General features: G+C 36.2%; 1 protein-coding gene across 1 annotated transcript in view; it reads right to left on the reverse strand.

The window, feature by feature from the left end:
• The window catches only part of MAP9 (microtubule associated protein 9), a 116,592-nt gene that overhangs the window by 36,341 nt on the left and 53,061 nt on the right, over positions 1-27,190 (reverse strand). The window contains exon 17 of the mRNA XM_082391523.1: positions 16,484-26,242. Within this exon, the coding sequence (XP_082247649.1) occupies positions 26,230-26,242 (13 nt within the window). The 3' untranslated portion in view covers positions 16,484-26,229. The remainder of the gene's footprint in view (positions 1-16,483; positions 26,243-27,190) is intronic.

The raw sequence follows: 27,190 nt of genomic DNA on the forward strand, positions 1-27,190 counted from the left end.
TGGAAAGTGGTTTTGTTAATTTAGTCATAAAAAATTTATTGTGTATTTACAGACATGCCCTGCTGCCCCAATATGGAACTTACATTTTGTGGGAGAGGAAGACAATATATATATATATATAATTTGTTTAATAAATACATGTTTGTTTCTATATATATATATAGAAATATATATATTTCTCCAAATCCTCTATTTACATTTCTAAACTCCAAGAGGCCTGAAAGCCAAAGATATAAATTTTTATAACTTATCTCATGACAATAGCTCCCTTGAACTGACATGAAGCTATCTACAGTCTTTATTTATCCTACTAGAAATTAATATTAATGAATTTCATTATGAGATGGTGGCCCAGACCACCATCTGGGCATTAGGGTGAGGGGTATTAGGGTGTTATAAATATACAGTAAAAACCACACACTTTCTTTCTAAAATTAATTGTTCTCAAATATTTTTGCTAAGGAAATATAAACATGTATTATTAAATTCAGGTGGAATAGGTGCTGTAACAAAAAACAGAGTAATGAAGGATGAGAGTACTCTCTTAAATAAGGTGCCAGGCAATGTCTGCCTGAGGAACTGACACTTGAGTGAGATGCAGGGGTGGGCAAGCCATGGAGAAGGAGCCTCCAGGTGAGGAGCCAGTGCAGGAGACAGATTTGAAGTTGCACACAGGCTGTATGCCTTTAATCAAGAAGCAAACTTTATCGAGGTGTTTCCACTCCCTTCTTTCCACTAACTACCTGTATGTTATTTAAAAGTCATTTCTGTATCACAGCTGAAATCTCTAAAACGGTTTGGTTGTGGGTTGCAAACACACTACTGTCATCTTTTAGGTTTCAAGACATTGATGTAGCTTCTTTGTAAACAGCAAGAGAAGAATTCTGATTCTTCATAAAATAAGACAGTGATGATATTGACACATGGGTATGCTGAGCTAGAATATATAAAATAACACCTCAATACATGATTCGAAGTCCTTTGACAAAAATGATAATTTTAAAATGTAATACTGTATTATAGTTTTTTAATTCAAGGAACATTCTTTAGATAAATCAAGGTTATTGTTCAAAACTATTGAATTAGCATTTTTCTTTTCCTTTTGTTAAATCATTTTCATGGCTAGTATTTTCTAAAAGGCAGATTTCTACTAAATCAATGAAGTTTGCTTGACACTTTTCTGCATTAGTTAACCAGTTACTTTTCATAGGATGCTCAGGTCCTTAATAAAGATAGAGATTTGTAGTCCCTTATTAAATCAACACAAATCTGGGAAGGATAAATTATTATTTAATATACAATCCAGGTGGATTTAATGGAGAAGGATCTAATCAATTAAAATTCTATTCTGGAGACAGAATAATTCATTGACCACAAAGTGTGATCTCTGATGCATCTATAGTTTTGCCTGCTTTATTCAAATGTTAATGCAAGAACCTGCTTCTTTCCTATTGAGAAATGGAATATGTCCTGCCATGTCAGTAAACAAAGGATGCCACAGTCATCAGCACTTGCAACCCTCCAATGTGAGCCAGTGAGCCCTGGAAACTCAGGAAGGAAAAACACCTGCCATCAGCAGCCATCAGATTGCAGCCACTCCCTACACAAGCCCTGAGGAAACTCAGGATGTGAAAACACAGGATACTGGCCCCAGATAGCTGAGGTGCAGATCAAAGGAATGATTTCAGCGAGCCCAGACTCTCGCATCTTCCAATACATAGAAAAGCTCAAAATTCCTTAACTTGGGATACATGGTTTTCCTTAATTAACAATAACCTTTCGATGTTTCCGACTACCTGCTCTTTGTTACAAAACGTCTATATAACCTGGCTCCCCGTCTCGCCTCCTTGGAGCAGTTCTCTCAGGGTTACTTGAAATGCTGCCTCCCAGGCTTGAAGTCCTAAAAATTCCTGCCAAATAAAACATAACTCTCAACTTTTAGGTTGTGAATAATTTTTTAAGGCCACAGTTATGGCGACTGAAGAAGGGACCAGAGCAGATTCCTCTCCTTCTCCTGAACTCTACAAGGATCCGGAGCCTTGGTATCAGCAGAGGCCTTTTGTGCCCATCTGCCTCCTCGGCCAGTCCAGACGAATTTGGTGAGTCTCTCCTGGTTCTAGGATCTCACGTTATTGGTTGATGATCCTAAGTGTTATCCAGTGAGGGAATAGGTTATCCTTGAAACTTGGTTTCAAGAAGAGGTACCTGGGTAATCCTCAGTCAAAGGCCTGAGAAGATTTTGCTCGAGTGGGTTATCCTCAGTGTAAAAGACACTGGGAAGACAGACTCAGTTAGGATACTGAGTAGTTATCCTCAGTTTAGAGACTGGGAAAACTTTGCTCAGTTAAACACTGAGTAAGATGGAATTGACTTATTAGGGAGAAGACCGTACTGTCATTTTTCCTTGAATTGGCTACCTTAATAGAGTTTGTCGAAATAAAAACTAGAATCTTATGAGACCTGAGCTCCGAAGAAGGGACTCTTTCCTCCTGGCTGGCAATGGCTTTCTCAGACAACTGAGAAACTTGCAGGAGTGGTGGAGGTGAGACCTCATGCTGTGCAGCTGTCCCTATAGAGAAACCCACTCATTTAATTAACAACCTGCTCAACCGGGTACACATAACAACTGGCCATTCCACGAGCTGAGCACCTGTGGTAGTCTTATACACCACTGGGAGAGCCCAAGACACATAAGAGGGGGCTGAAACAACTCTGGGGCAAAATCTAGAGTAGTTAAGCTCTCAAGCAGCGCCCTGGCCCACCACACGATCGTCACTAGCAATTTTATTTTGACAAACAGAATGGAAATAAAGGTTTCAAAATTTAAAAAAGAACGACAGATTGCCAGCCTCCAACTAATACCGCAGCCAAGTTAATGTACGTACAAAACTCACAAGTATTTACTTACTTGGAAATTTCACCCTAAAAATGAGGGGGCTCCTTTATGGCATATGTAACTAAGTTAAATTGAGGTTAAAAAGCCTACTTGGTAAAAACATCCTTCCAGAATTACGACTTTAAACAAAGGCGTTCTAAGGGGAAACATGCATTTCTCTGTGTCTTTTGAGATGTAAGTGTTCTACCTGATCTTTGTAGGACATTCTGTGTGAATGTGCGTGTACATGTTTTGAAAACTTGACCTCTGTCATACTATTTTTGAGAGTAAACTCTCTGGATTTTACTTACGGGGCATCCTCCCCTACTCTCTTATGGGGAAAACACTTGCGTCTTAGTGGTTTGAATCACTATTAATATATATATTTTATTAATAGCTAAATGATGGATCCTTTTAAAATTGGGGAAACTAACAAATTGGTGAATCTAGAGCACTCTCATAAACAGCTGTTTTATTGGTACCTATAAAAACAGAAGCCAAATTAAAGGTGGAACAATTATATCTAATGATTAACCTAAGGATGTCTTTAATTTAAAATGGGAAAACTGGTCTGGGAAGCTTCATTTGGGGTCTTTGTGTCCCCTCAATGGGTCTTATAGATGCTAATAAAGCATTAGAATAATTAATGTTAACAGGAAAAATCCTGTAAGGAAAGTCTAGATACTATATCCAACAAGGTAGAAATTTTGAAAGGAATTATCTCAAATGAATAAAAAAATCTGTAGATGGTTATTTAAAATGGGATAAATAAAATCGACATTTATATGATTAAAACACGAGGTTTTGATATTACTACACTACCTAAGGTTAAATGGACCAGAAGGGACTCCCTATTGGTCCTCAATATTAAAAGCCAAACAAGTCCATTCTATTTACCCAGTTTTAAAATATATTTAAGAAGCTGAAAAATAAAATTTACACTGTGATACTGACCAGCAATTATTTGGGGCAACAGTTAGGCAAAATGGTCTGAGTTCTTGGCTCAACCCTACTCTGGGGATCCCAGAGCCTTTTATATAAAAATAGATAAAATGGACAGGGAACAAATAGAAAAACTTTTAGAACTCCTCCTGTAAGATAAAAGCTTGTTGATTGGATCCTAATAAAAGCTAAAGTTAAAGGTATACAATTTGACAGAATTGAGATGAAAGTGTATAAAATTGGTATATTTAAATGGGCTTTATATAAGATGGTTACATCCCTTTTTTTTAATTATATTGTGGGGTAGGCATGTTTCACTGGGGAATGCTTCCCCTCCGTGGTATTAGAAGACAAAGCTCCTCAGAAAATATTAAACATACTAAAGGAAACCAATAGTGTTACCTGAGCCATAATAATAAGTAAAAACTGGGAACTAACATTCAATGGCTAATAAAAATAAAAATAGTGATTTTGCTCTGAGCTTAACTTGTGAACTCAAAATGAAGGTCTTTGCTGAATGCCTTATACAAACCTTTGAAGGCATGATAAATTAAACTCTAAAGTTCTAGAACATAGAACTCATAAAATAAATTTCAGTTTAGTAAGAAATCGTGTCACTGATAAAATCTTTTAGTATCATTTAGGTGACAGAAATATTCTTTGGGGAACTTAAAGCAACTGTCTTTCTCGTACAGATCTCTACAAACCAGAATGTAAATAAGGCCACAGGGACCTGGCACTGGGCCTAATTAGCTCAATCAGGCAAGACATGAAACCAAGGGGAAAAATGGCAGTTTTAAAATTCGAACCACTGGGAATGCTCCCTCAGGCAAACTTTGCAAATAGCAAAGCCTTAGTCATCTAAATAAGGAATTTTAATGTATTCCAACTGTTCTTTGTAAACTAATAAGTTTATATTGTGATACCTGATTCATATCTAAGTTTTTAAGTGAGGCCGTGAGATCTCTAGTTGTGCCTGTTTATATTACATGTCTGTGTACACATTATACATATGAGATATCTCTACCTCTGGAAATTATTATCAAAATTGAATTTATAAATAGCTCTATTTAATATAAAAGAAAGCACTTACAAATAAAGCAACCAGCCAAAATGACTTTCAGATTCACGTGAACTGAGAAATATTAAGTTGATACCTGGTATTAAAGTTTAACTTGGTTGATCTAATGAATATAGACATGCTGTTAGAGTCATCAACATGAAGTGTAATACTTTACAGTACCGAGGCTTGATAGAAGTCAAATAAGACCTTAGTATACCTGTTGCAAGGAAAATAACTTCATATGATGAGACTTTAAATGTAAATGAGATAAGAACTTTTGGGTAAACTGTTTAAAAATAATTATATTTTAGAAATGATCTTTCCAAGTATTTGGTGACTTAAAGTTCTAGAGTTGTACTAATTTTAAGTGATGAAAGGTTTTTAAATAGCTAGATAAATTTCCAAAAAAGAATAAGATACTGAGACATCAATTCCTAAATAGAGAAACTAAAGGCATCTAGGACTATTAGTGAAAATGTTTGGTGCCACCCTGAGATGTTCTCTATAAGAAAACAAATGTTTTTAGAAATTATCACTGATATTTATGTTCACCAATCTACAGAATGCTAATGTAAAAGACAGTTCATAATTGCTTACTTCTTAACTTTCACTAAAAATTAAGGTTTTTAAGAGTTGAGGATTATAATTTAAACATGTAATTAAAACTAATAGGAATAATAATGAAACATTTCAATGTACAGTAGGAAAGTAGTATGTGTATTTTCAGTAGAAAAAGGTATGAGGAATGGAGTTACATTTTATTGAGGGAAAAGAAAGAAAGTACGTCTTAGAACTGGTTGGTTTATTTGGACTGGATCTAAAATTAACTTGTAAGGAAACAAGTCAGTTTTGCTAGCTAGACTAGAAGAATATTTCTTCATTTTTGTGATTTCATAATTCTCTTTTGATCCTGTGTGATGACGTGATCACAGAGTGCTCTTGCTTGTGCCTTACTCCATCATACCCAGTGGCCTTGTTTGATGACCACTGTGTTGTTTAAAATGGTTTCTGGGGACTTCCTTGGTGGCGCAGTGGTTAAGAATCTGCCAGCCAATGCAGGGGACACGGGTTTGAGCCCTGGTCCGGGAAGATCCCTCATGCTGCAGATCATGCCGGAGCTAAGCCTGTGCAACACAACTACTGAGCCTGTGCTCTAGAGCCCATGAGTCACAACTACTGAGCCTTCATGCCACAACTACTGAAGCCCGCATACCTAGAGCCTGTGCTCCACAACAAGAAGCCACCTTAATGAGAAGCCCGCGCACTGCAACGAAGAGTAGTCCCCGCTCGCCACAACTAGAGAAAGTCCATGTGCAACAACGAAGACCCACGCAGCCATACATAAACAAACAAATAAATAATAATAATAAATAATAATAAATAAATAAATAAATAAAAATAAAAAACAAATAAAAAAATGGTTTCTGTCCAGGGAAGTCCCCCTGAAGTATATTTTAAAATATGTAACTATTGTGATGTGAGGTAGTTTTATTTGTTTCTAATTATCATTATGTTCCAGTCTACAATTTTAATCTTCCTGCAAGGTCCAACATGTCCACCCACACCATTAATTTTATACTTTCTTGATTGATGACCTTCTCTGACATTCTCTCTTTTCTCCAGTTCTTACCATATTTGTGTTGGGTCTAATTTGTGTAGTGAACACCTTCATATAATATGTCTAGTAGCCCTGTGTTCCTTACTCTATCCTGAAAGTTATAATTGTGATGTCAGAAAACACATAGGACATTATTTCTTAATGACATTGCTGAGAGGTTGCATTTACCCTGTACTTTTTGTTTCCAGACAATTCCACATGAGAAATAGACACCATGCAGATATATAAAGCAGCTTGTGTGAGTTTCTGTGCCCTTAAGTGAGCCATATTTGTTGTTTTCTTTTAGTCATTTTGCAATATGACAAAATTTGGTCATGAAATGTCTTCCAATATTGGTCAAATTCCTGACCAAGAGGAGGATATCTGAGAAATGGAATATTTCCTGCCATATCAATAAACAAAGTATGTCACAGTCAATAACGATTGCAGCTATCCAATGTGAGCCAGTGAGCCAAGGAAACTCAGGGCTGAAAAGAATGCCCGCCATCTAACAGCCACTCCCTGTGGTGAGCCCTGAGGAAACTCAGGATGTGTCAGGATACTGGCCCCAGATAGCTGAGGTGCATATTAAAAGGAATGATTTCAATGAGCCCAGACTCTTGCATCTTCCCATACATAGAAAAGCGCTAAATTACTTAACTTGAGATATCTGGTTTTCTTTAATTAACAATAATCTTTTGATGTTCCCAACTACCTGTCCTTTGTTGCAAAAACTCCTGTATATTCTGGCTCCCCCCTCACCTCTTCGGAGCTGTTTCTCAGAGTTATCTGAAACGCTGTCTCCAGTGGTGCAGTCCTCATTTTGCCCCAAATAAAACTTAACTCTCAACTCTCACGTCGTACTTTTTTTTTTAAGACAATACCATTAAACATGGCCCTGGGCTCCAGGAAAATATTTTACTATTTAAACATAAATTTAAACCTGTCTTCTCTCTTTCTCATAAGAGATATTATTTCCTTGAGAGCTAGGGAACCAAGTGTCAGGGGTGTGTGTTGAGGTGGGGGTTAAGCAGATGTTACTTATTGTAATGGGTCACAGGCAGGTGATCCTGTAATCAACATGACTGGATCACTCAGAAAACACAAACCCAGGAAGTCATCCTTCTGGGAGTGTTGTTACACCTCTCACTGAGCTACAGATCTAGCCATGGTAAAAATTTGTGTGGAGGCACACTCCCATTCTCCCAAAGAAATAAACATGATAAAGCTGTGGAAATCCACTTAGTCTGTTCTATTACACACTCTTTAGTTTTTTCCCTGAAACTTATCCTTCTCCTTTTTTATTACTATTTTAAGCTTCTCTGTCCTTTATCTTTTCCCTAGACTTTCTCTATTATTCATTTTTGCATTTATAAAAGAAAAAACTTTTAAATGTTCAAATATATTCCATATCAACCAGATAAAAATAAGAACAATAGAAAATTCATATATTGCTAAGGTTTTACATACACTAATATAATCTAAATAACAAACTTATGATAATAGAGTACTTCTACTTTCCCAACTTTACCAAGGTAAACTGAAAATTAGAGGGAGTAACAACTTGTTCAAGGTCACATAGCTAATAAAAGAAAGGATTCAAATCTTATTCTAATTGACACTAGAAGACATGATTAATTTATCCAATAAATATGGATTGAGTACCTTGGTGCTAGAAACACAACAGCGACAAAACAGACCAATCACTGCCCTCATGGTGCTTACCTTCTTGTGGAGTGTCAAATAAAAAGTGCCCCAGACAAGTTAAATAGACAAAGAAAACTTCATTCAAAACTATGAGACTGAACTCAACTCCCCTAAGACATAAGGTAAGAGATATTTTTTTTCAGATTTTTCAAGTTATATTTATATAGGTTTAATTTACAAACAATAAATTTTACCCTTTTAATGTTAAAGATTGAGGGATTTTGAGAAATATGTACAGGACTCGTATTTTTTATTTAATTTTTAAATTTTATTTTATTTATTTTTTTATACAGCAGGTTCTTATTAGTCATCCATTTTATACACATCACTGTATACATGTCAATCCCAATCTCCCAATTCATCACACCACCACCCTCACCTGCCTCTGCTTCCCCCCCTTGGTGTCCATACGTTTGTTCTCTATATCTGTGTCTCAATTTCTGCCCTGCAAACTGGTTCATCTGTACCATTTTTCTAGGTTCCACATATATGCGTTAATAAATGACATTTGTTTTTCTCTTTCTGACTTACTTCACTCTGTATGACAGTCTCTAGATCCATCCACATCTCTACAAATGACCCAATTTCATTCCTTTTTATGGTGAGTAATATTCCATGGTATATATGTACCACATCTTCTTTATCCATTCGTCTGTCAATGGGCATTTAGGTTGCTTCCATGACCTGGCTACTGTAAATAGTGCTGCAATGAAAATTGGGGTACATGTCTCTTTTTGAATTATGGTTTCTCAAGGTATATGCCCAGTAGTGGGATTGCTGGATCATATGGTAGTTCTACTTTTAGTTTTTTAAGGAAGCTCCATACTGTTTTCCATAGTGGTTGTATCAATTTACATTCCCACTGACAGTGTAGGAGGGTTCCTTTTTCACCACACCCTTTCCAGCATTTATTGTTTCCAGCTTTTTTCATAATGACCATTCTGACCAGGGTGAGGTGATACCTCATTATAGGTTTGATTTGCATTTCTCTAATAATTAGTGATGTTGACCATCTTTTCATGTGCCTCTTGGCCATCTGTATGTCTTCCTTGGTGAAATGTCTATTTAGGTCTTCCACCCATTTTTTAACTGGATTGTTTGTTTTTTTGATATTGAGCTGCATAAGCTGTTTGTATATTTTGGAGATTAATCCTTTGTCTGTTGTTTCATATGTAAATATTTTCTCCCATTCAGAGGGTTGTCTTTTGTCTTCTTTATGGTTTCCTTTGTTGTGCAAAAGCTTTTAAGTTTACTTAAGTCCCATTTGTCTATTATTGTTTTTATTTCTGTTACTCAAGGAGGTGGGTCAAATAGGATCTTGCTGTGGTTTATGTCAAAGAGTGTTTTTCCTAAGTTTTCCTCTAACAGTTTTATAGTGTCTGGTCTTACATTTAAGTCTTTAATCCATTGGAGTTTATTTTTGTGTATGGTGTTGGGTAGTGTTCTAATTTCATTCTTTTACATGTAGCTGTCCAGTTTTCCCAGCACCACTTATTGAAGAGGCTCTTTTCTCCATTGTATGTTCTTCCTTCCTTTGTCATAGATTAGTTGACCATAGGTGTGTGGGTTTATCTCTGGGCTTTCTATACTGTTCCATTGACCAATATTTCTGTTTTTGTGCCAGTACCATATTGTCTTGATTACTGTAGCTTTGTAGTATAGTCTGAAGTCAGGGAGTCTGATTCCTCCAGCTCCGTTTCTTTCCCTCAAGACTGCTTTGGCTCTTTGGGGTCTTTTGTGTCTCCATACAAATTTTAAGATTTTTTTGTTCTAGTTCTGTGAAAAATGCCATTGGTAATTTGATAGGGATGGCATTGAATCTGTAGATTGTTTTGGGTAATATAGTCATTTTCACAATATTGATTCTTCCAATCCAAGAACATGGTGTATCTCTCCATCTGTTGGTATCATTTTTAATCTATTTCAACACTGTCTCATTGTTTTCTGCATACAGGTCTTTGTCTCCCTAGGTAGGTTTATTCCAAGGTATTTTATTCTTTTTGTTGCAGTGGTATATGGGACTGTTTCCTTAATTTCTCTTTCTGATTTTTCATCATTAGTGTATAGGAATGCAAGAGATTTCTGTGCATTAATTTTGTATCCTGCAACTTTACCAAATTCATTGATTAGCTCTAGTAGTTTTCTGGTGGCATCTTTAGGATTCTCTATGTATAGTATCATGTCATCTGCAAACAGTGACAGTTTTACTTCTTCTTTTCCAATTTGGATTCCTTTTATTTCTTTTTCTCCTCTGATTGCCATAGCTAGGACTTCCAAAACTATGTTGAATAATAGCGGCAAGAGTGGACATCCTTGTCTTGTTCCTGATCTTAGAGGAAATGCTTTCAGTTTTTCACCACTGAGAATTATGTTTGCTGTGGGTTTGTCCTATATAGCCTTTATTATGTTGAGGTAGGTTCCCTATATGCCCACTTTCTGGAGAGTTTTTGTCATAAATGTGTGTTGAATTCTGTCAAAAGCTTTTTCTGCATCTATTGAATCTGCATCTGATCATATATTTTTATTCTTCAATTTGTTAATATGCCGTATCACATTGATTGATTTTCATATATTGAAGAACCCTTGCATCCCTGGGATAAGTCCCACTTGATCATGGTGTGTGATCCTTTTAATGTGTTGCTGGATTCTGTTTGCTAGTATTTTGTTGAGGATTTTTGCATCTATATTCATCATGGATATTGTTCTGTAATTTTCTTTTTTTTTGAAGTATCTTTGTCTGGTTTTGTATCAGGGTGATGGTGGCCTCATAGAATGAGTTTGGGAGTGTTCCTTCGTCTGCAATTTTTTGGAAGAGTTTGAGAAGGATGGGTGTTAGCTCTTCTCTAAATGTTTGATAGAATTCCCCTGTGAAGCCATCTGGCCCTGGACTTTTGTTTGTTGGAAGATTTTTAATCACAGTTTCAATTTTATTACTTGTGATTGGTCCGTTCATATATTCTATTTCTTCCTGGTTCAGTCTTGGAAGGTTATAACTTTTTATGAATTTGTCCATTTCCTCCAGGTTGTCCATTTTATTGGCATAGAGTTGTTTGTAGTAGTCTCTTAGGATGCTTTGTATTTCTGTGGTGTCTGTTGTAACTTCTCCTTTTTCATTTCTAATTTTATTGATTTGAGTCCTTTCCCTCTTTTTCTTGATAAGTCTGGCTAACGGTTTATCAATTTTGTTTATCTTCTCAAAGAACAAGTTTTTACTTTTATTGATCTTGCTGTTGTTTTCTTTGTTTCTATTTCATTTATTTCTGTTCTGATCTTTATGATTTCTTTCCTTCTGCCAGCTTTGGGTTTTGTTTGTTCTTCTTTCTCTAGTTCCTTTAGGTGTAAGGTTAGATTCTTTATTTGAAATTCTTCTTGTTTCTTGAGGTAGGCTTGTATAGCTATAAACTTCCCCCTTAGAACTGCTTTTGCTGCAATCCATAAGTTTTGGATCGTCGTGTTTTCATTATCATTTGTCTCTAGGTATTTTTTGATTTCCTCTTTGATTTCTTTAGTGATCTCTTGATTATTTAGTAACGTATTGTTTAGCCTCCATGTGTTTGTGTTTTTTATGTGTTTTCCCCTGTAATTCATTTCTAATCTCATAGCTTTGTGGTCAGAAAAGATGCTTGATATGATTTCAATTTTCTTAAATTTACTGAGGCTGGATTTGTGACCCAAGATGTGACCTATCCTGGAGAATGTTCCATGTGCACTTGAAGAAAGTGTAATCTGGTCTTTTTGGATGGAATGTCCTATAAATATCAATTAAATCTATCTGGTCTATTGTGTCATTTAAAGCTTGTGTTTCCTTATTAATTTTCTGTTTGGATGATCTGTCCATTGGTATAAGTGAGGTGTTAAAGTCCCCCACTATTATTGTGTTACTGTCGATTTCCTCTTTTATAGCTGTTAGCAGTTGCCTTATGTATTGAGGTGCTCCTATGTGGGGTGCATATATAATTATAATTATTATATCTTCTTCTTGGATTGATCCCTTGATCATTATGTAGTGTCCTTCCTTGTCTCTTGTAACATTCTTTATTTTCAAGTCTATTTTATATGATATGAGTGCTGCTACTCCAGCTTTCTTTTGATTTCCATTTGCATGGAATATCTTTTTTCATCCCTTCACTTTCAGTCTGAATGTGTCCCTAGGTCTGAAGTAGGTCTCTTGTAGACAGCATATATATGGGTCTTTTTTTTTAAATCCATTCAGCAAACCTGTGTCTTTTGGTTGGAGCATTTAATCCATTCACGTTTAAGGTAATTATCGATATGTATGCTCCAATTACCATTTTCTTAATTGCTTTGGGTTTGTTTTTGCACGTCCTTTTCTTCTCTTGTGTTCCCCACTTAGAGAAGTTCCTTTAGCATTTGTTGTACAGCTGGTTTGGTGGTACTGAATTCCCTTAGCTTTTGCTTGTCTGTAAAGCTTTTGATTTCTCCATTGAATCTGAATGAGATCCTTGTCGGGTAGAGTAATCTTGGTTGTAGCTTCTTCCCTTTCACCAGTTTAAGTATATCATGCCACTCCTTTCTGGCTTGTAGAGTTTCTGCTGAGAAATCAGCTGTTAACCTTATGGGAGTTCCCTTGTTTGTTAATTGTCGTTTTTCCCTTGCTGTTTTCAATAATTTTTCTTTGTCTTTAACTTTTGCTAATTTGATTACTATGTGTCTCAGCCTGTTTCTCCTTGGGTTTATCCTGCCTTGCACTCTCTGCGCTTCCTGGACTTGGGTGGCTATTTCCCTTCCCATGTTATGGAAGTTTTCGACTATAATTTCTTCAAATATTTTCTTGGGTCCATTCTCTCTCTCTCTTCTCCTTCTGGGTCCCCTATCATGCGAACATTTTTGACTTTAATGTTGTCCCAGAAGTCTTTTAGGCTGTCTTAATTTCTTTTCATTCTTTTTTCTTTATTCTGTTCCATGGCAGTGAATTCTACCATTCTGTCTTCCAGGTCACTTATCCGTTCTTCTGCCTTAGTTTTTCTGCTATTGATTACTTCTAGTGTAGTTTTCATTTCAGTTTTTGTGTTGTTCATCTCTGTTTGTTTGTTCTTTAATTCTTCTAGACCTTTGTTAAACATTTCTTACATCTTCTCGACCTTTGCCTCCATTCTTTTTCCAAGGTCCTGGATCATCTTCACTATCATTATTCTGAATTCTTTTTTCTGGAAGGTTGCCTGTCTCCACTTTGTTATTTGTTTTTCTGGGGTTTTATCTTGTTCCTTCATTTGGTACATAGCCCTCTGCCTTTTCATCTTGTCTATCTTTCTGTAAATGTGGTTTTTGTTCCACAGGCTGCAGGATTGTAGTTTTTCTTGCTTCTGCTGTCTGCCCTCCAGGGTAAGAGAGATTTTTAACACTGGGGTGAGCTAGTGGAAAAGTACTGGAGGACCTTCGGGGTGGTGGTCAATGTGATTAGGTCATTTCTTGTTTGTTAGTTGATGCTTATCAAAGTTAAACTGCTACTCTCCCATAGATCTGGAGATAGGGTGCTCTCTCTCTTGATGATGTTTCAAAAGGATGGCTTATAGGTCTTTGAGAGAGACATTTCTAGGTTGTAAAACTGGCAAGAGGTTGGGAGAAGATTTACATATTAAAGGGACAGGGAAAGAATTTACAATAGTAAGTTTTCTAAAATAAATGTTTTAAGAAAAGAGAAGTCTATTGTCAGGAAGAAACCATTCTAAAATTTAGTCAAGCTGAGGGGAACATTAATCTCATCTTGGTCAAGAGAGAGACAAAAATACATAGAAGTATAACACCAAGAAGAATAATGGTGCTGGGTTGTATAGGGATGCTATTTTACAGGGTATATGTGATTTTATCCCAATTCATATCAAGAATAGCTGTCTTAAGTCCCCAGTTCCAGACTTATAGAGCAACTAATTAGAATTATAATTATAAGGGGGAACATCTCCTAATGACAAAGATGTAACAACCAACTTGTTGTTTACTAGAAAATGTGTTGACAGGCTGCATCTTCTGGCTTAGCTCTGATCTCAGAGCTTTTCCAGCTATTATTCCTAATGTTCATCATTAATTTCAGGGCCATAATTTGGCATTAGTATTTAGGCTACTATCAATCACCTTCATCATCTTTCCCTACCCCAACTTTCTAGATCCTCTAACTTGAAGACCTGATTATAACCATCTCCTGGATAACATGGCTATCCTCTCATTTTACTGAGGGAAAACATCCTGGGTCACTTTAGCCTGTTCTCCCTTCATGTCTTCTAAATCTGGCATATTTGCCAAATAAGCCTAAACTGAAAGTGTTCTTACACATTTTTCTGGACAATAGCTTTTTTCATTTAATGTCCAAAAGACAAGGAAGTCACTTCAGCATCTCAGAAGTCATTTTTCCCCTTGGTTAATAAAGGAGACTTTTCTGAAGCTTTCTCCCCAGCTAAGACAGGAAAAGCAACTGGCTAAAAAGCATATTTAATCTCCGGCAGGGCACCTCTACTCCATTACACTATCCCTATTCTTTTTATGTTCTCACAAAAATGTTACAAAGCTCTACATTTAATAGATAAGAAGACTGAGACTTTGAGAGTCTTATTCAAGCCACATAACTGTTAAGCAAAGGGCTGAGATGTAAGCCTAGATTTTCATAATTCCAAAGCCTGTGTTCTTTGCAATTTTTTTTTTGCATTGTTACATACTTAATCAAGTTTTAATCATGAGGATAAACCTAAATTCTATGGCTTTTATTTTTTCATGGAAAAATGTAGACATTTATAATGATATCAAAATGAAACATAAAAATATTATTCTGGTCTAATGTGGAGTTTTTCCTGAGTTATAATAATTATAACAGAGTTTTCTATTCAAATGTTCTTTCAGGAATAGATCATTAGAAAAAATATGCTAAATGGTATTGATTATCCATTTTTATTTCAACATTAAGAGGAACTATTTTACTAGCTTATTATTTCCTTTTGTGGCTTTATAAGGTCAATTAGTTTTGTTCTCTTTGGAGATAAGAATACTGAAGAAAACAGAGTACTATAGGTAATATTCTTTTTTTTTTCTTTTTTACTATTTATTTTTTATACAGCAGGTTCTTTTTTAAACATATTTATTTATTTATTTATTTATTTATTTATTTATTTGGTTGTGCAGGGTTAGCTGCAGCAGGTGGGCTCCTTAGTTGCAGCGTGCAAACTAACATGTTCTTTTTAATTATCTATTTTATACATATTAGTGTATATATGTCAATCCCAATCTCCCAATTCATCCCACCACCACCACCACCACTGACCCCCACCCTGCTTTTCCCCCTTGGTGTCATACGTTTGTTCTCTACATCTGTATCTCTATTTCTGTATAGGACAAATTCTAATTACTTTATAGAATATGAACTACTTTACCTTGTTTTGGTTGTTTGCTTAAGATATTTTTTCTTATTAAAAAATTACAGTGGAAAATGCAGGAGTAAATTTTCCTTTCACATTATTTCACAATTCATCTCACTTCTCTTTCATGTACTTATACTATGAGGCTGATTTTAATTCTTGGCTTGGTGAACAATAGTTGGTGCATCCCTTTGAAAAACTGAGCCATGCCCCATTGCACTTCTGTCCTTCACTTTCTCAACCTAGAATTTATCCTGAATATTTCAGAAAATTAAGGCTACATCTTCTCTATAAGAGTGAGGTTTGAAGGATGAAAAGCCAAGTACCTGGATAGGCACAGATGCATCTAAGTTGCATTCATGGAGATGGGGCTGTGGCTGCTATGTTCTTGCTGATGTTCTGTTCTGCTGCTGCCATGAGCCTACTGAGGTCATGAGCCCTTCTCTTTGTCACTGGCTCCTAATACTGCCACATAGCAATAGAATTCTCCATCATGGCATCAGTTAGAGGGAATGTACAAAACTCCCTATCTCAAGAGATGTTTAAAGATAGGTACTAGAGCTGTACCTAGTGTGTGTGAGTGGTAAAATTATACAATCTCACAGGGAGATGGGGCCATAAAAAATCACAGTCATTGTCAGACTTCAGAATTACTTAGTATCACTCAGGGATGATTGTTAGGTAAGCAGATCTCCCTGTCACAGTAACAATGCATTTCTCTGAGTGGCTCCAGAATCTAGTTGTTTGACAAACTTCTGAAAGTATTTCTTAGTTACCTATGAAACACAAAAGGATTTGACTGGGTGGTTAAACAGTGCAATGCACCTCTGAGATAATAGAATCTGAAAATGACAGCAAATAATTCCTGAATGATAATTTTCATCATAATTATCTGGGTAAAATCTAACCAGATTCTAACTCTTTTATAGATCAAAAACCTATTATGTTTTCTCCTAAATGGATGGATTGCAATCTGATTTGATTTTGCCTCCAGCAGACTTTCTGTGACTGTGTCCCAGGGGAGAGACAAAAGGACTGGAAACAAGGGTCATTCTAGAGGACAGCTTTTGTTGAGAAAGGTACTTTCATTCTTCTCACTTGAGGCAGAGAGCACCGTCTTCACCAAGTAATGAAAGATCTGCTTCTAGAGTCATTACTCCCTCACCCCCTCCTGATTCTTGACAGAGTGCATCCAAAAAGTGAAAGAACTGTTTATCTCATGATTCTAGTGAAGTGAAAAAAGATGGCCTTCTCCCAACTCCTGGGTAATTAATTTAGCCTAATGTGTCTGTTCTAGAATCCAAGTACTGCAGTAATAGGCGCCATGTAAATATACAGATAACTTAAGAGAGATCACTTTATTTAGATAATCAAATAACTCTTTGGTTCACCCAAGATTAACAATGACTTGAAACTCTCATTCATTTAAACTAATACCATCTTACCTGTTATAACAATTTTTAGTATTTAATGCACAAATTTTAGTATTTAATACACTGTAAGGAAGGTAGTGCTTAACAAAGATTATATGCCTTGCTTTCAAGGTCTGACAACACAGGAAGGATCAGATTTGGGATCCAAATGCAAGCCTACAGACTCCAAGTCTAGTTCTCTTTAAAGGATGTGAGGGCGTATGTAATGAGTTTTTCCAGATTCTTACAGTTATGGAGGACATCCAAAGCTCTGGTTACAGTAAGAGTGTTATTGGCCTCAAACCCTCACCCAGATTTGCTAAGACTGTAAAGTACTCTTATCTCTCTTCAAGTCTTGGTTTCTCCTAAAAAACATTCTCCAGTCTCCTTTCTCTGGTTAGGGTTCAGGGGCAACTCATTTGACATAGCACTAAAGCCTGGGGTCATCATATAATTTACTCATAAACATTTGACAGACTCCATAGTTCCAAAATATTTACATCAGACAGATTCTGCCACTGCAATTGTTGTCTAGATGTGGAGACAGATATCTGGTGCTCTCTCCTCTGCCATCATCTCAGAACCCTTCCCTCCAGTCATACGTATTTGCACAAGAGAAGTGAAAACATATGTCCACCAAAAGCCTTGAACAAGAATATTTATAACAATGTTATTCATAATCACCGAAAACTGGAAACAACCAGATGTCTATCAACAGTCCAAAGGAAAAATCAAGTGTATATTCATACAAAAGAGTACTGAGTAGTATTCTACTCAGCAATAAAATGGACCAAACTGATGATAAAATAAGCAACATAGGTGAATCTCAAAAATGTTATGTTGGGTATATTTCTACTGATATGTATACTTTTGTGTAATTCTGAAATGGCCCAAACTAACACTGAGGATAAAAATCAGATCAGTGATTACTTGGGAAACAGAAGGAGGATATAAGCTGGGAAAGGACATGAGAGAACTCTCTGAGATGGTGGAAATGTTCTGTGTGGGGGTCAGTTTGCATTTTTCAAACTGATTGAATGATATTCTTAAGATCTGAGCATTTTATTGAGTGTAAATTATACCTCAAAAGGAAATATTTTTTAAAGCTCACTAAAAATTACCCCTGTAAATTCTACTTGATCTTGCTTATCAGTTGATTTTGAAAATACATATACAGATGATAACCACCCATGAATAGAAAACATCAAATAAATGGGTCAAAATATGATTTTATAAGTTTGAATCCAAGTCATTCAGTATCTGTTTCAGTCAGGTCAGAATGTATAAATGAGATACTAATAATTAACCAAATTCATTGTGATGTCCGGAGAATAAATTGATTGAAGATCTCTAAAACAATAAAAGCAAATCATTCTTTATATGCCATATAGTTTATCTTGATATGTAAAATGGAAAATCATCATTCTTTTCTTCGGTTGTTATGGTAATTTTTGCTATACTTTAGGGAGGTCAAGCTATGTAGGCTGTATGTAAAAAGAGGAACAGGTCATTGTTATTTTGCATAATTGATTTTCAGTGATCTGAGACCCTTCTTGGAGGTTGATTTGTGTAAATACCATAGTGCCTTTGCTGTCATAAATAAGGAACCAATTTATTGAGTTGATAGCTGTGAGAAGGTGGGAGAGGCAACAGATTGTTATCAACTGCAAACTTATGGAATCATGAGGACATTTGGCTAAGTACCACTTCATATGGAACTAAAGGGGAGTATTGTCCCTATGATCAATAATGCTTACCCGGGCACAGAAGAATATAGAGAAAATCTAGATAGGGACAGAAAGCAGAAAGGTAAAGAGAATCAGATGTGATATAAACCATAGAGCACATCAGGGTATTGCTCAATTCTCTATGAACTGCATTAAGATAAAGCAGAGGGGCTTCCCTGGTGGCGCAGTTGTTAAGAATCCGCCTGCCAATGAGGGAACATGGGTTCAAGCCCTGGTCCAGGAAGATCCCACATGCCATGGAGCAACTAAGCCCATGAGCCACAACTATTCTAGTTGTGCACTCTAGAGCCCATGAGCCACAACTACCAAGCCCACGTGCCACAACTACTGAAGCCCACATGCCTAGAGCCTGTGCTCCACAACAAGAGAAACCACCACAATGAGAAGCCCACACACCGCAAAGAGGAGTAGTGTCCGTTCGTCTCAACTAGAGAAAGCCCATGTGCAGCAACAAAGACACAACACAGCCATAATTAATTAATTAATTAATTTTTAAAAAGATAAAGCAGAAATAGCTGAAGCTAACTGTTTATACACCCAAATATTTAGAAATAAAAATATTTTCATCTACAACAATCCTGAAAATCACTCCAGTTCCTAAAAGGCCAAAGATAATTGGCAGGTATATAAAGAAAGCGATATTTAGAAGGGAGGACCTGACATTTAGCCTATTTAGATATGTGACATCAATACATATTGTTAAGCGGGCCAATTGATGTGATACAATAAATCATTGTTACAATAGTTTCAGAAGTACTATCTAAAAATAAAGTTATGTCCCAGAACAAAGAAAAATTTTTAGCTTCAACACTTGTTGACTCTATTTTCTTGGGCAAGTTACTTACTGAGCCTCAGTGTCCCCATCAGTAAAATATGGATAATAGCACCTACCTCATAGGGTGTTTGAGAGGATTACTGATAAAATGCAGACAAAACATTCAGCACCATGCTTAGAATAGAGTAAGTGCCCAATAGGTGATAAAATATAGTATAGGTAGAGATGTATGCACATGCATATATACATAATTATAAATATTTGGCAAAAGAAGAGACAGATTTGACAGATATACATCAAATTTTTACTTGTTACTCATGCTAGGCACTGAATTCCTACCACTGGAATGAATAGAAGGGATGTGCACTGCCACTTCCAGGCCTGGCATGTGAAATCCTTCCATGAATTTCTCTACATGTTCTCTTTTCCTTCTGCCAGCTAAATGTTAGGGGTCACTTGCTAAAGGATGGCAGAACCTGGATTACTGACAGCAAGGACTGAGTGCCACCACCACCACCATCTCCACTCCCCTGACCCCATGTCCAAAAGTTTTAAGTGCATGAAAAATAAACTTCTATTGCATTAAGGCCACTGAAAATTGGGATCCACCTATGGTAGTAACTAGCATTTCTTTGACTGGCACACTAACACATCGGAACATCAGTTTCAGATTTTCGTTGTATGAATGAATAGCAGGAGAGGGTGTCAGTCAGAATTTTGTTTGGTTCTTAGTAGTAAAAAACTCAATTTCCAGCACCTTTAACACCTAGGGGGTTATTTTTCTTATAGAACAGAGATCCAGAAGTAGCAGTTACTCCCTTATTTCGGCAGCCGGTATATCTGGAAATCTCTTGCTTTTCCTCCTGATTGCAATATTACGGATGCAGCTCCCACTATCATGTCCATGTATAGGGCAGGAAGAAGATAGCAAAGCTCACTGCATCTGTCCCCTTTTATCAGGAAAGTCAAAGCATATATACTTCTCAGCAGACATCTGCTCAAAACTGGCAGAAGTGTGTCATCTAGTCACAACTAGCCACAGGAAGGATGGAAAGTCAATATTTACTGGGTACCTTGTTGCCCCAGACATAAGTATCGTTCTGTTATCAAGGAAGAATTGTCCATTCTACCAATATAAGTGTTCAGTTCCTCAAGATTGTGTTGTGTTCACACCCCAGTCCTCCACCCCAGTTCAGATGCCAATCACAAGCCCAGGTTATCACCTGTGCTTCTGACCAATGGGCTGCAGATTGGAGGTTCCCATGACCCCCTTCTTGGGTTGGTTTAATTTTCTAGAGTTTTCACAGAACTCAGAGAAACATTTTACTCACTAGATTACTGGTTTATTATAAAAATATATAATTAAGGAACAGCTAGATGCAAGAGATACATAGAGAAAGATATGGGTAAGGGCACAGAGCTTCCATGCCCTCTCCAGGCATGCTACTGTCTCCAAATTTCCACATGTTCACCAACCCTGAAGCTCTCTGAACACGTCCTTTTGAGGTTTTATGGAGGTTTCATTACATAAACATGATTGATTAAATTATTAGACATAGTCAATTGATTCAACCTCCAACCCCTCTCCCTTCCCCAGAGGTCAGGGGGTGGGACTGAAAGTCCCAATTCTCCAATCACATGGTTGGGTCTCCTGGCAACCAGCCCCCATCCTTTACTTACCTAAGGGCTTTCCAAAACTGACCTCATTAACATTACACAAGACATCTATGTTGCTGTCATCACTTATTAGAAAATTCCAAGGGTTTTAGGAGCTCTCTGCCAGAAATGGGGATGAAGACTAAATATATATATATATATATATATATATATATATATATATATATATATATATATATATGAATATATATATATATATATACTTATATATGTATGTATTTTTCTTATTATAAATCACAGTAAAACACTTGTGAATTCAGTATTTTGTGAATCTATCTGCTGTTAGCTCTGGAATAGACTATTAAGTTTGTGTTTGTGTTTTGCTTGACAAACATTGATCTTCCCATATATTTATTGATATGCAAAATTACAAAGTTGCTGGAAAAATAGTGGAAAAAAAAGTCACATGGGGCAAGCAACTTCCTAGAAGTAAAAAGACAGAGAAATCTCTTTTGTTACCATTACCCCTGGACATGATATACTGAAGTAGCCCCTACTAAATATGGTGGGAGAAGGCAGAAAAGACTCACCAAACAGCAAGGGAAGTGGTTATTGGACTTGTGTGTGATTGCTTAATACCAGGCATAGGTTGTCATAAGACATGACTGCATCCTGGTAAGGATCATGGCCCAGGCTTGAAGTGCCCCTTGAATGAAACTGTGTCATGGGGTTTTGTATGGTATACATTAATTAAGGAGCAAGCAGAGTCAGACATATACTCAGGTCAATCAGCATCTCTTTCTCCTAATCTCTTCACTAGGCTCTGAAATGTCTAGGACCAATTCCCTCAAATCTATCACCACCCCTCACATCCCAAAATATTTCACCTTCATGCTTATCATGCATCCATTGGCTCAGGCTATGATGAAACCCTGAAGTCGTTGTTGACTTTTCTCTATCCTTCATATCTCCTACTCAGTCCATTAGAAAAGTCTATTTTTCTACCACCTAACTGTATCTTAAATCCAACCACTTCTCATTACCTCTACTGTTACAACCCCAGACCAAGTCTCCATCAATCCCTACCAGGACAGGAAAGAAATCTTCCAACCAGCTATCCCCCACATAGGAGCCTGAGGGAACTTTTTAAAGTACATGTCAGATCACTTAGGTCCCAAACTAAAACCCTCCCATTGCACTTGGAATTAAATTCAGACTCCTTAAAATGGCTTCTCTTTGCTTATGCTAGAGCCTACGTACCTTTCTGGCCTCATTTCCTTACTCTCTGCTCCTTGTTCATCACCAAGCAATGTTGGCTTTTTCCCTCCTCAAAGCCTTTGCACTCAGTGTGCCTTCTGCTTGGACCATTCTTCCAACAGTCATCCTGGGGTTGTCTTCTCATCATTTCAGGTCACAACTCAAATATTGTTTCTTCAGAGATGCCTCCTCTATTCTTATTGCTAAAAAATTTGCTAAAAATCTTCTAGATCCCAGTCATGCTTTATCACATTAAATTATTTTAACTTCTTCATAGAATTTATCAGACTAAAATTATTTTGTTTATTTGTTCAGTGATTTCTGTTTGTCTCCTTCCAACTTGCATATAAGTTCCCATGTCTGTCTATTACTGCCATATCCCAAAAGCTTCACAAAAGAGCCTGGCATATGGCAGCTTGTTCACCACTTGATGAACTAACAGTTTTGATATGGAACAATCAACATCTGGTAGCATTTGTGGAGATCACAATCACAAGCTTTAAAAGTGTAACTCTGAGCTCTAGATCTACTGAGAAACAAGTAGCTACAGCGTCACCACTCCCTCCACTCATCAGGGTCGAGGCACAGCTGCAGGGTCTGGATTCAGCATCCACACTTGGGCATATCTGAATTTCAGCCCTAGTTAAAAGATAATTCTACTCAGGATTCATTCTTTAACCCAGAGGTCCCCAACCCCTGGGCTGCAGACTGGTATTTGTCAGTGGCCTGTTAGGAACCGGGCCGTACAGCAGGAGGTGACCAGTGAGTGAGCAAAGCTTCATCTGCTGCTCCTCATCACTCTCATTACCACCTGAACCATCCTCATCCCCACCCCCAGTCCGTGGAAAAATTGTCTTCCCCAAAACCAGTCCCTGGTGCCAAAAATGTTGGGGACCACTGCTTTAGACTGAATGAGCCAGTGAGCCCTAGTCTGGCTCCCCTCTTTCCTTTTCTTTTTCTTTCTTTACTCCTTTCTTTTCTTTCTCTCTCTCTCTCTTTCCTTTCTTCCCCTTCCTTCCTCTCTTTCTTTCTTTCTTTTTCATTGTTGTTGCTTAAAAGAAGGACACCAAGAAAAAAGAAAAGAGTTTTCTTGATAGGGCTCAATCTATTTAACTGTAAATATTAGAATATACATAAGCTTTCCCAACATAATGCAATCACCTTTTAAGTGTACAGTTACATAATTTTGAGGATATTCACATGGTTGTGCAATCTCCAGAACTCTGTATCTTGCAAAACTGAATTCTGTACCCATTAAACTCCCATTCCATGTCTTATAGTCCTGGTAGTATGAATCTGTTCCTAGCTTTACTTATGAAATTTATTTATCTGTAGCACTGATGTGATCTTACAAAGTGATCCATGACACTTTTCTCATCTTGTACATGCACTGCAGCAAGAAGGCTAATCCTCAGAGTGTGAAACCTCCTGAGTGACTGTCTCAAAGCCTAAGTTCCATAACCCACTAGATATTTTGACATTTTAATACTAGATACAGGCGTTTGACCAACTTCTTAAATATTCTGAATTATTTTTTTCATTTCACAAATTTAATGAGGTCTACCATCACTAATAACAAGTCTATTGACTACAAGAATGTTGACTGTATTATTACTTATTATAGTCAACATTCTTAAGGAAACAAATTGCTCAAAAATAGGTTAAATAAATTATAGTTGCATCAAAGATTATTTGAAAGGTGTAATAACATGGAAATATGTTCATTACATACTGTTGAGTGGAAAAAATCTGGTTACCAAATATGTAGTTTGATCTCATTTTTAAAGAATAAAGATATGTATGTTTGAATACATGCATGTATGTGCATGTGTTGTATTTTATATAATATACACACATATCTTTACACACATATGTATACAGACATATAGCAGCATGGTAGAACAATAGAGAGACACAGAAAAATAGAGAGAAGGGAAGAGAGAGGGGACTGTACCTCTACATTATTGACTCTCAGCTTAATTTCATGTATGGAGGAAAATGAACTAGAAAATAAAAACTGGAAGAAAACAAAATATTAACTATGATTGTCTTTGGGAAAAGACAATGTGGGTAATTTTTGCTATTTGCATTTTCTAGTTATTAATAATTATATACTTACATTACCTTTGTAATTTGTGTAGTGTTTTAAGTAAAAAAGTTTTATATCCAAATTTTCAGTGATTTTTAATAAAAGATATATCAACAAAATATGATTATTTCACCATTAGCCCACAAATAAAACTCATACCATATTTTCTATCATTATGAAATAAATTTGGACACAGTCAATAAATAATATCACCCAATAAAATAAATCTTGTATGGTTCACTTTAATTAAACATTACATGAAAATATGTTACTAAAAAGCAGATATTAAACACATCTCCTAAAATAATTCTTAAAACATCCTAAATCCAATACCAAGAATTTGGTTGACCCAAGTTAACATTATACAACTACATGTAACACATGTTTCAAAATAACCAAATCACATGAAATTTAAAGGAAAAAGAATTCAGAGAAGTCTTCAGTTAAATGTTACATAGTATTCATTATTTCTGTCAGCCAATGTACCTAGGAAGCAGGATAATTGATAGTATCTTTGCTTTGTGTAGAATGGAGGCATATGGGTTTAAACACTTTTTAATAGAGCACTATTGAAAGCAGAGTCAAAATTAAATCAGGAAAATGTGTTTTCTGTATTAGTTTATTCTTGGGAGCTATTTTGACAAACATCAATTTCTCCTATTTTGTAAAATTCTTTTTCTCTACTGTATCTTAGCCCATGACTCAGGATTTTAAAAACGTCAGTATTTCCCCACATTTTCAGTGACAGTGTAGGTGCACAAACGGCTCTGATCTGGTGGATAGTTATGGAGAAGGCCGTGAAAGAGCAAGGGCACATCTGAGAGGATAAAAATCAATGACATTAATAATGACCACAGTTACAAGAGTTAGTGCAAAACTTTTATAAGATTATCAAAATTGTGGAATGGTGGACAGTCTATAGCTGGGAAACCTGACACCTGAGTTGTCACTCTAGATTTCTTATGGTCATTTGTGTGAGCTTCAGCAAGTCAGAGGCTTTGGAAATCAGTTTCTTCAATTTAGAAATAAGTCTGGGCCAGGCTTATTAAAATTCCTTTCAGATTCATAGTTATATAACTCTAAGGTACATATACCTTTGGACACCTAACTACTATCAGGTACGGCTTTGGCAACATGAAAAATATCAGTTTCAATACTATATAAAACAATAAAAGAACTACTAACATTTTCAAAATGTGGTACAATACAAACCACTGGAATATTGTTATCCCTGAACAGTTCTTATTTTCTTACATTAAGAAAATTTTAACCTCCTACTGATCTAAAATGCCATATTGTTTCTTTTTATTTATGTCACTAATTTTCTCGGTTATTATGAAACTTCATTTCTGAATAAAATTTTATTTTTTCGTATTATTATTTAAATTTCTAGGGAAATTGTTTTCAGTAATGTTTTAAAATATTCATTAAATTCCTATTTACTTTAAGTGTCAGCATTCTTCAAGTGCTCAATACAGTTTACACAACTAGAAGTTTAATCTGAAAATCTATAGGCTTTTAGTGTCTTTAATTTGAATTAACATTCCCTCATATTATAACAAAAACTTAATGAAAGTAAATGATATTGATATCTGATAATTTCTAAGGAAATATGGGGAAAGCATACACTTTAAATAGACAAATATATTCAGGAGAATATTACCTGGCTTGATTCTCCCTTTGGATCTCAGAAAGTAAATAGCACTGTATTTTCATCCAGCTCCGAGAACTCAGCTTTATTTCTGCTATAGGCAAAGAGGTGATTTCATTCAACTAGACAATTCAATCAGCACAGCTTGCTGTAAACAGGAAATAATATATTATTTAGCATAGTAAGATGAAAATCCCATTTGAGGGAAATGACTTGTTGGGTCTTTGAAAACACCTCAATTTCCCTTTTCATTGACCTCACAAGCAGTGCTAAGGAATTAGTATTTAGATTTCTTTTTAGAAGGTCCCAAACGCAGGTCACCTCTATATTCTCTCTTGAGTGCTACAACCTAGACTGGCAAGGAAAGCAGAGATTTCTTCTTATATGCTAACCAAGTGCAATGTTAACTCATCATTATCAGCCTCATCCATGTTAACCTTCTCACAAACATGAGGTGGGGAAACAAACAGCTCAAGGTAGGAAGTAAGTGAAAACAATGAACATTTATTAAGCCTTTTCTTATGTGCCATATTCTTTATATTAATTAATTAACTTCAATTCTCACAACTCAGAGGTGATAATAGTTAATCCACTATGCATGATAAATTAGAAGAAAATGTTCAGAATGCTTAAGTCAATATTTAATGTGAAATCTATGACACACACACTTAAGATCTCACATTCATAAAAGTAGCTGTACATTTTTCTATTTTTCCTTTTACTTCCCTGGAGTTTGCAAATATCTTTTAAGCTCTGAATAGAATTCAATACAATAAATACTTAATCTTTTCTGTTTGGTACTGTGGGGGACACACGAATGAACTAAGGGAGGCCCTAAATCCCATACTGATACTGATGGTAATTAGTTCAATTTCATGACAGATTCTCCTAGTTCCAGTGGTATAAAAAGGCTTCCAGTTTTATTTATGAAATTTCTAAATTTATCTGTAGCACTGATGTGATCTTACAAAGTGATCCACGACACCTTTCTTACCTTGCACATCCACTGCGGCAAGAAAGCTAATCCTCAGAGTGTGAAACCTCCCCAGTAACTGTCTGAAAGCCTAAGTTCCATAACCTGCTGGGTGCTCTCACA

The sequence above is a fragment of the Balaenoptera borealis genome (genome assembly GCF_965194805.1).
Source record: "Balaenoptera borealis genome assembly, chromosome: 4".
Classification (NCBI taxonomy): domain Eukaryota; kingdom Metazoa; phylum Chordata; class Mammalia; order Artiodactyla; family Balaenopteridae; genus Balaenoptera; species Balaenoptera borealis.